The sequence below is a fragment of the Cavia porcellus genome, unplaced genomic scaffold (assembly GCF_034190915.1).
Source record: "Cavia porcellus strain 051 isolate PalLab524CR breed Dunkin Hartley unplaced genomic scaffold, mCavPor4.1 scaffold_6, whole genome shotgun sequence".
Taxonomy (NCBI): Eukaryota; Metazoa; Chordata; class Mammalia; order Rodentia; family Caviidae; genus Cavia; species Cavia porcellus.
Window position 1 is genome coordinate 90,765,691 of NW_026947489.1, and position 11,215 is coordinate 90,776,905.

The 11,215-nt window shown below is 55.6% G+C and overlaps 1 protein-coding gene across 5 annotated transcripts in view; it reads left to right on the forward strand.

Annotated features, from left to right (window-relative positions):
- Hoxb3 (homeobox B3) overlaps positions 1 to 11,215 on the forward strand; it is a 53,632-nt gene that overhangs the window by 39,530 nt on the left and 2,887 nt on the right. For 3 of the 5 annotated variants that reach the window (XM_063251406.1, XM_063251407.1, XM_063251409.1), the window contains 2 exons: positions 7,511 to 7,598; positions 10,389 to 10,988. In XM_063251406.1, coding sequence (XP_063107476.1) covers positions 10,541 to 10,988 — 448 coding nt within the window. In that variant the 5' untranslated portion in view covers positions 7,511 to 7,598; positions 10,389 to 10,540. Of the gene's footprint in view, positions 1 to 6,535; positions 10,989 to 11,215 lie in introns of those variants that run through there. The other 2 variants (XM_063251408.1, XM_063251410.1) reach the window with 2 other exon arrangements.

Consider the following 11,215-nt stretch of genomic DNA (forward strand, 5'->3'; position numbering starts at 1 on the left):
GGAGGGGGGGCCAACCGAGGTGCAGCTGCGTGAGGTGTGTGGGACATGGCGTAGTGAGGGGCTGGGCTGTACCTGTGCCCCGTGGTGGACAGGATCGCGTCAGGTTGGGCAGGCTGGAGATACCCCAGTGGGGCTTCCAGGGGACTCAGGAGCTGTGGGTGGTCAGGGAAGCGTTGTGGGCAGAGGTGGGAAGGCTAGGCCGCTCCCCTCCCACCCGGGTCCCACTGCTACCCTGGCCAGCTCTGTAGCACCTAGGGGTTATTCGAAGCTGAAATTACACGGGGTTTCAAGGCAGCTGGGTGTTAAGCCAGAAGGTAGGAGACAGGGGATTTGGGGCCTCAGAGGTTTACTATATGCCTGCTCTGGAAACCAAAAACCAGACAGAACCGAGGAGAGAGGACCTCCTCTCCTTGGAGCCCAGGCTGTGCCAGGCGGAAGGGAGGTGCTGGGATTTATTTTCCCAGATGTGAGCTGATGTGAGGACCGCCCCTGGCAGGCGCAGGGTGGGAAGTTGTTTCTGTGTGAGCCATGAGGAGAGTGTGCAGACAGATGTGCACACGTGTGATGTGTGATGTGTTTGTGCACTATGGAAGAGTGCACACAAGTGTGTGTGCAGCAGCTTTCAGGCTGAGAGTTGGTGGTTGTGCCTTTGTAGGGTGGCTCTTGGAGCAGACATGAGTGTCCTCCCCTCCTGGGCCTCAGGGAGGGTGCCCAGGCACAGTCCACTGCTTCTTGTCTCCCCTTCCCACCTGTGCTTTCTTCCCCCCAGCCCCCCAAAGCCACACACACAGAATCCACTTGTCCTGGCCCTGGCCCTGGCCCTGGCCCCCGTGCCTCCTGCCCCTTCCGCAAGGCTGTCTGCCCACGCAGCCCGATCTTCACTTTGGAGCTGCAGGTTTGCAGTGGGAGATTTGGGAGTTGGTGAGGGGCAAGCAGGGGACAAGCCTGGCCTGGTGGGGCAGGAGAGTTTGGGAGACCTGTGATTTGAGGCTTGGGCCGCTGCTGAATGAGGTCCCACAGTTTCCTTTCAGATTCTCCCCAGATCTCTGTTGGGGGAGGGGGGCGGGCAAGTGAATACAAAGGTGAAGGGACAGAGGGGGAAACCGTGCAGGAGGACGGGTGGGGAGGAAAACATCTTGAACCCCAGATAGTTATTTCCGCAGGCCAGCTAGTGGCTCTTGCGTTTCTGTCCAGACGCCTGGCTTTGCCTGGAAATTGTTTTGCATTAAATTTTCTCAGCCGCAGAATTATCTTTCCTCGCCTCCAGCTAAACTTGCATTTTTTTTCCACCAGACACTTGGGCCCCGCACCAATGAAATCTGAGAGGAAGCGGCTGGGCCCTAAGTGGCCGTAATTTAATTGATTTTATCATAAATCATCAACTTGATGAAGAACCCGAGGTTTCAGTGAAGTAAATTGATATTAATGGGAGTTTCTTGAAATGCAAACTCGATGCTTTGTTGGGGCATCTTGAGCAGAGGAGGTGGATTACATGTTTCCCAAGAGCTGAGGGCCTGGGATCTGGAGCCCAGCAGAGCTCTGGGGGGTGGGCAGAGAAGGCTGGTGAAGAGGGGCAGCTGCGGGCAGGCGGGTCCCTGCTGTGGAGCAGTGCAGAGAAGGAACTTTGTTGGGACGAGAGTAGAGAGATCGGGGCTCCTCCGTGGACCCTGCCGACCATCCGGGAATGCTGGGCTGCAGCTGATGGGGGAGGGGTGGCAGCAACTGAGGTGGGGGGACTGGTAGGTGTTTGTGGGCAGGGGTGGGGGTCGGGTGAGGCGGCCAGGCTGGTACAAAGGGTGCATTGATGCTGGGTTAAAAATTGCCAGGTCGAAGGCTTCCTCCTCTAATTATACAAATTAATTATTTACTGCTCAGGGTGCTGTGTCCAAAAATAGCACTTTTGATTTGGTAATGAGGGTAGAGAATTAGCCCTCCCCCACCCCCACCAAGGAAAAGGCATAGAACCTGGGGGCGCATGCCTCTGTGGTGGGAGAGGGGCCCAAAATATTTGTGCTCAGTGCTTGGGGGCATTTAAATCAGAAGAGGAAGCCCCTGCACTTGGTCTTCAAGCTGTCCACCACTGCCTGGACTCACTGTATTATTGCTTAGGGGCATTAGCACACAGAGAACTACTCACCTCCAATCCAGAAAGGGCTCTGAAGTCCTTTAGCTCAGCCCCTCCCCCTGACACAGGAGCCCGGACTTTACAGAAGGGGTCCCTGAGGCCTAAGAGTGCCCAGCGGCTTTAGATGAACACAACCAAACGGAACCTGAGCCCCCTACCTTCCAAAAACCCTTAAGTATGCCTTCCCTCTGGGCCTCAGAGTATGCCTTCCTGTCTGTAGCCATGGCAGACGGGACTGGGCCCACCCTGTCCTCTGTCCCCCAGTGCCAGTCTCAGGTGCCCCTTTGTGTGTCCACCCTCTGTGGGACCATGCTTGGGAGCAACCTCCTTATGTGTCCCAGAGGGAGCTCTGGGTCACCGGGGCTGGTCTGCAGTGTTTAGTGTGTGTGTGCCTTAGGCGGGGTGCCCCAATCTGAACTGCTCCGGCTCCTGAAGGCATCTGTCCTGTTCTCATCAGAAGGGGAGCCCGGCAGAGAGCAGCTCAGCTGACTGAAGGCCGCAGGGGTGAGGGGGGCTGACCAGCTGGGGTGCACTGGGGTTGGATTTGGAGAGGGCTGAGGAAAAAAGTGGCTCGGGCTTACTGAACAGGGCCCTCTCCCTGCCCTGCGAAGGCTGGAGTTCTTCAAACAACTTTGGTTAGGCTGGGAATTGTGGCTTTAGAATTTAGAATCCGTGACAGCAGGCACTTTCCCCGCACCCCACAGCCTTATACTTGTCACCTCTCCTCTTGGCCTTTGGGCTTTCTTTTTCTGGGGCTGAGCACACACAGTCCTTGAGGTGTCCCCCAGGGCAGCCGGAAGTAAGGACTGCAAGACTGATGATCTCTACTGTGTTTTTTTCTTATTTTTCATCTCTTCCTCCAACTGGGGGCAGATAACATTTTAAAGTAGGGGTTTCCCAGTTTGGGGCATGAGAAGGGAGATTTCAGGGGAAGGGAGGGTCAGACAGAGGCTGCTTTGGGAAGAGGTTTGGGTTATGAGTTTGGTGGGTAAAGGGAGATGGAAGAGATGGGTGCCAGCTTCTTCTTCAGCAATCTGTTTCATGGTGGATCATCCACTTCCCAAAACCTCACCCAAACCCCTGTTTTGGAGAGAGAAAATATCCCAAAGGCTGGCAGCTCAGACTCTAACCCTGTCCCATTCTGACTCTGGAATTTTCTCTGCAGAGGCCTTGCACTCATTGGTCATTAATCTGCTAACCAGAGGTCCCTGAAAGAGAGACATCCAATCTGTCAGGAGAGACTGAACAGCCACCACCGGCAGGGGACTGGGTCCCTGAGCCTCTGGTTTCTGGCTTCTCCCAGGACACCCCACCCCCACCCCACCCCACAGCCATCCGGGATTCTTAGCCTATCCATCCCCTTCCCTCTCCTCCATCCTGCCCACCTTTGTCTCCACACTTGCTAAGGGTGAGGTTTGCAGGCTGGACTGAGTTTCTTAGACCTGGCAAGGTCCCTGATGCAGGAGGAGGAGATCTCTGGCCACCAAGGAGCCTGCTTGCTCTAGGGATGGCCTGGGTCCCTTCTTAGTGAGGCCAGACTGCCTGGTTAGTCACCAAGTAGGCTTTACAGCCCCCAAGGGAGGCCGCCCTGTCTTCTCTCCTCTCTCTCTCTCTGCACATCCCCCTGGGAGAGGCTGGCATCCCCACACCTGGCACAGGAACAGAGGCGCAGCTTGGATTTTTTTTCTTCTTCTCTTTTTCTTCATTTAGTCCTCGCCACTGCTGAGCCAGGTCTGTACTGGCCCCTTGGCTCTTTTTGGATGTCCCTTTGTTCCCACCCACTCCCTTGCTTCAGAGAGCAGAGGGTTGTGGCGGTAGACACCAAGAGCCATCTTCCTTAACAGCCCCCCCCCCAGCTTTTTCAATCCTCAAAGAGATGGAGTTCAGGGGAGTTTGTGAACTGTACAGCCGTCAAGTTGGGCAGTTATACTGGAAAAGAAGTGTGGGACTCAGAACCAGCCGAGGCCAGCGAGGAGAAACAACTCACTAACCAGAAGTCCCAGGTCCCTGGGTCCCAGCTCCAGCGAGCCCAGCCCTGAACCGGGCTGAACTCACAAATCCCTTTCAAAGGTGCCACCTCATTTGCTCCTGGAGAAACAACTTTCCTTTGGTCTTTGATGGATTTTGAGCGTGGGAGGGAAGCAGTTGTGATCCTCCGAAGGTCCAGAGGTAGAGGACAGACAGCAGATGGTCTCAGGGCTTAGGGTGCATCTGGTACCCCTCAGAAGGGGATACTAAACTGGGGGGGCAGTGTCAGGGCCAGAGCTCTGGCTCTGAGACGGAGTAGGAGAGGAGACAAGGATCTCTACGAAGGGGGACATTTTCCTAATGTTTGTATTTATTATTAGCTGTTTGCTTTTATTAGTTTATAGACTTCATGTCTTTCTCAGTTTTGCTTTTTCAGACAGAGAGGAAGTCACCCAAATTTCTCTCCCTGAATCCAGGAAGAAAGTCTTCCTTTCTCTCGCCTTAAATCACAGACTGCATCCCCTTCTCCCAGACCCCAGAGTTACCCTCAGAGGTCCGCATCTCGAGCTCCCTGCCCAGCCTTTGTCTCCGGAAGTTGGAAAGGTCCCTAACCTGTAGGAACACTGCCCAGGGACCCACGAGGCACCCTCAGCTCTCCCTCCAGCCTCCCAGCCTGGCCAGGGGCTATCAGCCTTTGGGTAGGACCTCAGAGAGGGGAAAGGAAGGAGCCAGGGATTTGGAAGCCACTCGGGTGCTGGTCTCCAGTGGCCGCTAAAAAGCTGCTTCTTCCGGCACCTCTGGGGGTGGATATCCTGCAGGCACCTTGTCTTCTTGCTCCCCACCTTCCTTTCCACCCCCAGCATGTACCCCCCCAATCCTGTGCGGCCAGAATGGGCCACTGGAGCTTCTGGAGGCTGGGAGGGCAGGGTCCCCCCATGCCCGCGGGGTACATTTCCTCCCAAGGCCTTGCCTCTGTAGTGGGCAGCCGCTGGACCCTCCTGGGCTCTCTTTATCCTAATTCCAGGCAAAGCTCTGCCGGCGGGCAGCCACCAGCTTCCCTTCCAACATCACAGTGACCTTCTCTTGCCAGAAACTGTTAGAAGGGCTGAAGGGTCTAACTTCTGCTATTGACTTTTTTACTTTGGGAAGCGGAGAGCAAGGTCCAAAGATACTGGGAACTTCCCTGAGCTGAGTCCCCGACTGGCCAGGCCCAGAGCGACCTGCGATCTAACCCACCTACTCACCCAGCCTTAAAGGGTCTCCTCTCCTCTCGAGGGTCCTGGCTTGAGCCCCAACACTGCATAGGTTTGGGGCATTTCCTTGTCTTGATGGTACTAACAAACAGAAAAGTGGCTCCCTGAGGTCCCTACTCTCTTCTGCCCCCAGCACCCTGTCTGCAGGCAGGAGGACCCCAGCTCCACAGCAGGCCCCAGGGGCCCAGCTGCTGCAGCCCACCTGGCCTGACTTGGCTGGCAGGCCTAGGCGAAGTGGGGGGCCACCGGCTGGGGAGCACCCTCTTGCTCATCCCCCAAGCAGAGCTTCAGTCCACCACCCCCGCAAGGGGACAAGGGGAGACAATAGCTGGAAATCATCTCTCACCTTTGTTTTCCCTACTCCCATCGCCTGTCCTAGGGCATCCAGAAGGGAGAAGCCAAAAGCCAAGAATTCTAACCAGGAAATCGCAGGGTGGTGTCTGACTCATGCGTGCGAAGTTAAGAGAACCAGTTGTCCGAGCTGCCTTTTATTTCACCCCCTGATCCCCAAATCTGAGTCAGCAGTTAGAGCTTGTGGGGCTCCTGCTTGGGAAGTATCCTGGGACTTAGCTTTCTTTTTTTCTGGTCTTTTTTTCCTCCTCCAGAATGGTTCTTCCCCACCCCCACCCCCACCCCCAAATCTGCAGACACCTACATTCTTGGCTTGTGTCTTCCTCCCACAGACCTCCTCCTTGCCTCTTCCTGCCTGCTCACACACACCCTAGGAAAACTTCAGCTTTTGTAACCTTCTTCGCTTGTGCCAAGAGTCATAAATCTTGCAGAGCAGAGAGAAACAAACAGGTTTGCCCTGAATAGCAACAACAATAATAATAACCAGCCTCTATCTCTCGGCCAGTGCAATGAAAACAAAGCCATTCTCTTTAAGTTGAGCTCATCTCCTCCTAGGGACAAATGTCCTGGTCACCTCTTCCTCTGCGCCCCTTCTGCTTATCCGGAGGTGGCGATCTTCACAGCAAACTTCTCCGTGAAGTTCTCACAGCCGCTCTGCAGCCGGCTGTTCAGCGCTCCAGCTACTGCAGGGTCCGCCTTTTGTCAGCCTTCTCCACTCCACGGCCCCTGCAAGATGTTCTGGGTTTTTTTTTTTTTTTTTTAATAATCGTTACTCGCCGCTTGTTGTCTGTTCTCAAAAAAAAAAAAAAAAAGGAGGGGGGGAAGGGGTGTTAAAAAAAAGTCAGCCTTGGATTCCTCTTCTGGTACAGAGACAACAGTACCTGGGGGTCTTGGTGGGGGTGGAGGAGAGGGAAAGAGGGTACACAGGACAGAGGTATAGATCCTGCGAGATTCAGACTGAGCCAGGCCAGCAGGAGACCCAGCCCTCAGCCACCAGTCCCAGAGGAGTAAAACTACTTACAAAAAAAAGTTCTGGTGTTGCAACTGGGAAGAAGCGAGGGGCACCCAGCACCCCCGCCCCCAGGCCGGGCCCTCTTTTCTGGGCCTCCCAGGCCACGTCTCAAATTAGCATAAAGATTCGCTCGTGGGATGGGGGGAGGGCTGGGAACCCCACGGTGAGCCTTGGATTTGCTGTCTTCCTCCCAGATCTCAATTTAAAATTTTACTTGCTTTGAAAAAAAAAAGAGCGAGACAGAAGCAATGCAAACCCACCTCGACCTCCTTTCTCACTCTTTTTTTTGGGGGGGCTGCGTATTGAAAACACCCCCTCCCCCACCAGCACCCTCACCTTCCCTCCTTATCAGACATCTAAGCTTCCTAAAGGGGGAGAGGTGGGGGGGTGAGCTTGTGTGTGTGTGTGTGTGTGTGTGTGTGTGTGTGTGAGTCAGTGTGTGTGTGTCTGTGTGGTTTTTTTTCTCCCTGTGCAAAAGCAGAGGCCATTGTTACCGAGAGTAGGGCGTACCAGTCTTTAGGGCAATCACACTGTGGCGGCTTGGCCGTGCGGCGCCCGGAGCCCGATCCCCGGCGAGCCCGCAGCCCCTGCACCTCTCGGTCTCCTACTATTTTTTCCCGATCCCCCACCCCCTCCCTCCTGCGCACCCCCAGCTCTAAGCCGAGTGAACTGAAGCGGACGCCGCCGCCTGGCTCCTCCGGCCGCGCTGCCCCTCGGGCTCCCCAGCAGCCGGGTGGCTTTGGGGGAGGGAGGGGACGACGGAGCTTTAAACAGTGGTCTTTTTTTCCCTTTGCCTTCAAGGAGGGGAGATTTCTCGCCTGCCGCTCGCGCTGGGGCTCGGTGTGAATATATATTATGTCTGCCTGTTCTCCCCTCGTCGGTGGCTAAGGTAAGCCGGGCTGAATAGGCTCTCAGTTTGTGAATGGCGGAGAGTATGTCTCAATGATTTATGGCCCATATGACTCCAATCTCGGTTCAAGAAGAGTTCACAGCTTTAAGCTTCCTTCCACGCAGCCACTGCCTCTCTCTCCCTCTCTCTCCCCCTCTCCCTCCCTCCCTCTCTCTCTCCCTCTCCCTCTCTCTTTCTGCATCTCTCCTTTCCTTGCTTTTCTTCCAACAGCCGGAAAGATCCAGGGCTGAGTTTGCTCCCCGGTTGCCAAGAAGAAGCCGAACCTTTTCCTCTCGGTCTCTGTCTCTCTCTCTGGCTGTCTCTCTTGTTCTTTTTCTTCCATTAATTTTTTAAGTCCTGGAAGGTGGCCTGTTTTCTCTCCTGGGGCTTCTCCAGCTATTGTTACCGTCCTTGGCTCTCCTGGGGGTGTGCCTGGCAAGGTGGGGTTCTTGGGGGAGGAGGTGATACCTCCTCTTTCCAGCGGCACCCAGGGGGAAAAGCTGGGCGCCACCGTCTCCCTCCCACCCTTCGCAGGAGCCATATGGAGCCTGAATTTTTCCAACATGGAGGCGAGGGAAATAGACGTGTTTGGCTGGGTAGAGCTGCTCCCCACCCGCCTTCTCCCCTAGTCCAGATCTCAGATCCCCTCAGCACCCTCTCACCGGTCCCCCCAGCCAGGCCTCCGCTCCCTCCAACCCAGCCAGGCCGAGGCAAAGTTGCCCGGGCGCCTTTTAATCCGGTTACCTCCAGAGCCCAAACTTGCCGCCACCACCACCTCCACAGCCACCGCCGCCTCGGGGTGGGCTGGGAACCTGCCGCTGGTCGCTAACCACCTTGGTGTCCGGATGGCTTTCTCTTTCCCCTTCTTGGCCCGGCCAGCCATAAAGGTAGCTGGTTGCCAGCCACTGACAACAGCAGCCGCCACCGAGGAGACAGCCTTGTGACTGCAGTGGCAGCAGCCAAACACTGTCCCGCTGCAAAACCCTTCCAGCCCGGTGTCACCGCCGGCAGCCTCCATTCTTTGCTTTCAGTCTCTGGCTCCCGAGCCTCTGCGCTGAAGGTTTGGGGTTTATTACAGGGGGAGCGACAGAAATTTCGGCCCCCCCCCGGGCGTCTGGTCAAATTATTGTTTTATTATTATGACCACCATCATCATCATCATCATTGCTGTAACAATCACTTAGACTAAATAAAGCCAGGGCCAGCCAGCTAACCCCTCCAAGGTTTTTATTTCATTCTCTATCTATTAATAACAAACTCAACTGACGCCTGTTAATTAATTCCCCTTTCAGCCAGGGCCACTTGGAAGCTAATTTTGGTTAAATCATCAGAGGCCAATAGTAATAATAATAAAGGGATTGGGTCAGCCTGGTCAATTGAACTCCAGTTCTCCCTGGAAGGACCTCCTGCTTGGTAGACCCTTGTGTACTTCCAGAAACAATTTTTTTCCCTCAGAAACCAATCGGAACTCAGGGCCACCCAGACTCCCTTTCCAGTATAAATCTGTGCCACTGAGACCGAGAAGGGGATTTATGTGTGGGAGGGACTTCCTCCACCTGGACTCCTTCTATCTCATTTCCCTGATTTCAGTGTCCTTTGGAGTTGACCAGCAGGCTGAATGCCATTTAAGTTTTCCCAGTGCACATGACAGAGGAGAGGAGCAGAAGGACATTTTATGGAAAGTGCCAGGGACTGGGCAGTCAGAAGTTTCAGACAAATACACAAAATTCTGTGGCAACCCGGCTCTTTATTTTGCTGGCATACTTTGATAAGGCTGCATTAAAATACCGATTTTATTTTTATTTTTATTTGTGCCTCAGGGACCCCCAGGAAACAGGGGTACCCTCTGTTTCCAACTCAGACCATCATGCTGTTCAAATTGCTTTTTGATTTTTTTTCCTCCACTAATCCTCTGTTAGAAGGCACTTTTCCCGTCTTAGTAGAAACGTTCAACAGTTACCCGATTTCTTTTTTTCTTCTTCTTTTGGATAAATCAAAACAGAATGTCAAGAAAATGATGGGGGGAACTGTCATGTTTAGAGATGGAGGAGAGACTTGGGCCACATCCACAGAGCACGGAGCTCTGCCTGGGACGTGGAAACAACCCTGCGTCCCCTTGGAAGCTCCCTGGGGCTGCTGGCTGCAGGGTCCCAGGCCTGGCTGGGCAGAGAGTGCCAGGGATGGTGGTACCTGCAGCAGGGCCGCGGAAGGAGGAGTTTCTGGGTCTCTCTGTGGTCCTCTTTGTGCAGGAGGCAGACGGGAGAGGGGACCTCCCGGAGCGGTCCCCTGAACTTGCTTCCTGCAGGCTAGACTGTCTAGGAGACGGCTGGCCAGGGAGGCAGCGCGGCCTCTGGGTGCAAAGGAGCGCTTCAGCACGCTCTTATGTGGCAGTCTGCGGGTGCTCGGCCCAGCCACCCTATCCCGGAGTTGGGGGAGGTTAGCGGAGGGAGTGGGAGAGGCAGGGCCGGGCACAGGCGGGGCAGTGGGCCGTGCAGCGTGCTAGCTAGGGCTGTCGTCCCAGGCAAGCCCCACAGGAGTATTCGCCTGATTTTTTTAAGTGGAAATGAAAACTGGCGGGCATTTTTTTTTCTCTTTAAAGTCAAAGCATTTAAGTAGGAAAACTCCCATTTCGGGGCCAGAGATTTGGCCTCAGCAATTGCTCCGGAGACGCTGGGGAAGGGAGAAGAAAAAAAAAAACAACCCCTATTGCTGTCAGTTCCCTTTTCAGTTGCTAAGATGGATTCGAGTTCCAGTCCTCTTCCCCCTTGTGTTTCTTCTCTCGCCCCGCAGGTCAGCCAGCTCGGAACAGACCCGGGAGGAGGGGGGCAGAGTGTGTGTGGGGGGGTCCAGCGTGTCACGTGACCCCCAGGGGTGCCAATGTCCGGTCGTGAGGGTATCAGGCCCTTGCGAGTTGCCACCTACTGCCCGGGCCTCGCCCAGCGATGCAGAAAGCCACCTACTACGACAACGCCGCGGCTGCGCTCTTCGGAGGCTACACCTCGTATCCGGGCAGCAATGGCTTCGGCTACGACGGGCCCCCCCAGCCCCCCTTTCAGGCCACCACGCACCTGGAGGGTGACTACCAGCGTTCGGCGTGCTCGCTGCAGTCTTTGGGCAACGCCGCCCCCCACGCCAAGCACAAGGAGCTCACCGGCAGCTGCATGAGGCCCGGCCTGGCCCCCGAGCCCCTGCCCGCCCCACCGGGCTCGCCCCCGCCCAGCGCCGCACCCACTAGTACCACTAGCAACAGCAGTAACGGGGGCGCGCCCGGCAAAAGCGGGGCCCCCAAGTGCGGGCCCGGCTCCAACGCCACCCTCACCAAACAGATATTCCCCTGGATGAAAGAGTCGAGGCAGACATCCAAGCTGAAAAGCAGCTCCCCCGGCACAGGTACCAGCTCTCTGCCTTCCTGTCACCAGCTTTTTGTCCGGGGGCCAGGAATGTCACTGTTATTCTAGCACCCAGCCCCTAGGCGCCCTCCAGTCGGCCCAGGGGACAATCTTAAGTGGCAGCCAAGCGTGGTCTTGTCACCCTCACCACCTGATGACCCCTGACCCTGCCAATACCCTGTCCCTGCGGCCACCTGGGCTTCTGAAAGCTCCAGGAGCTGGGGCGCT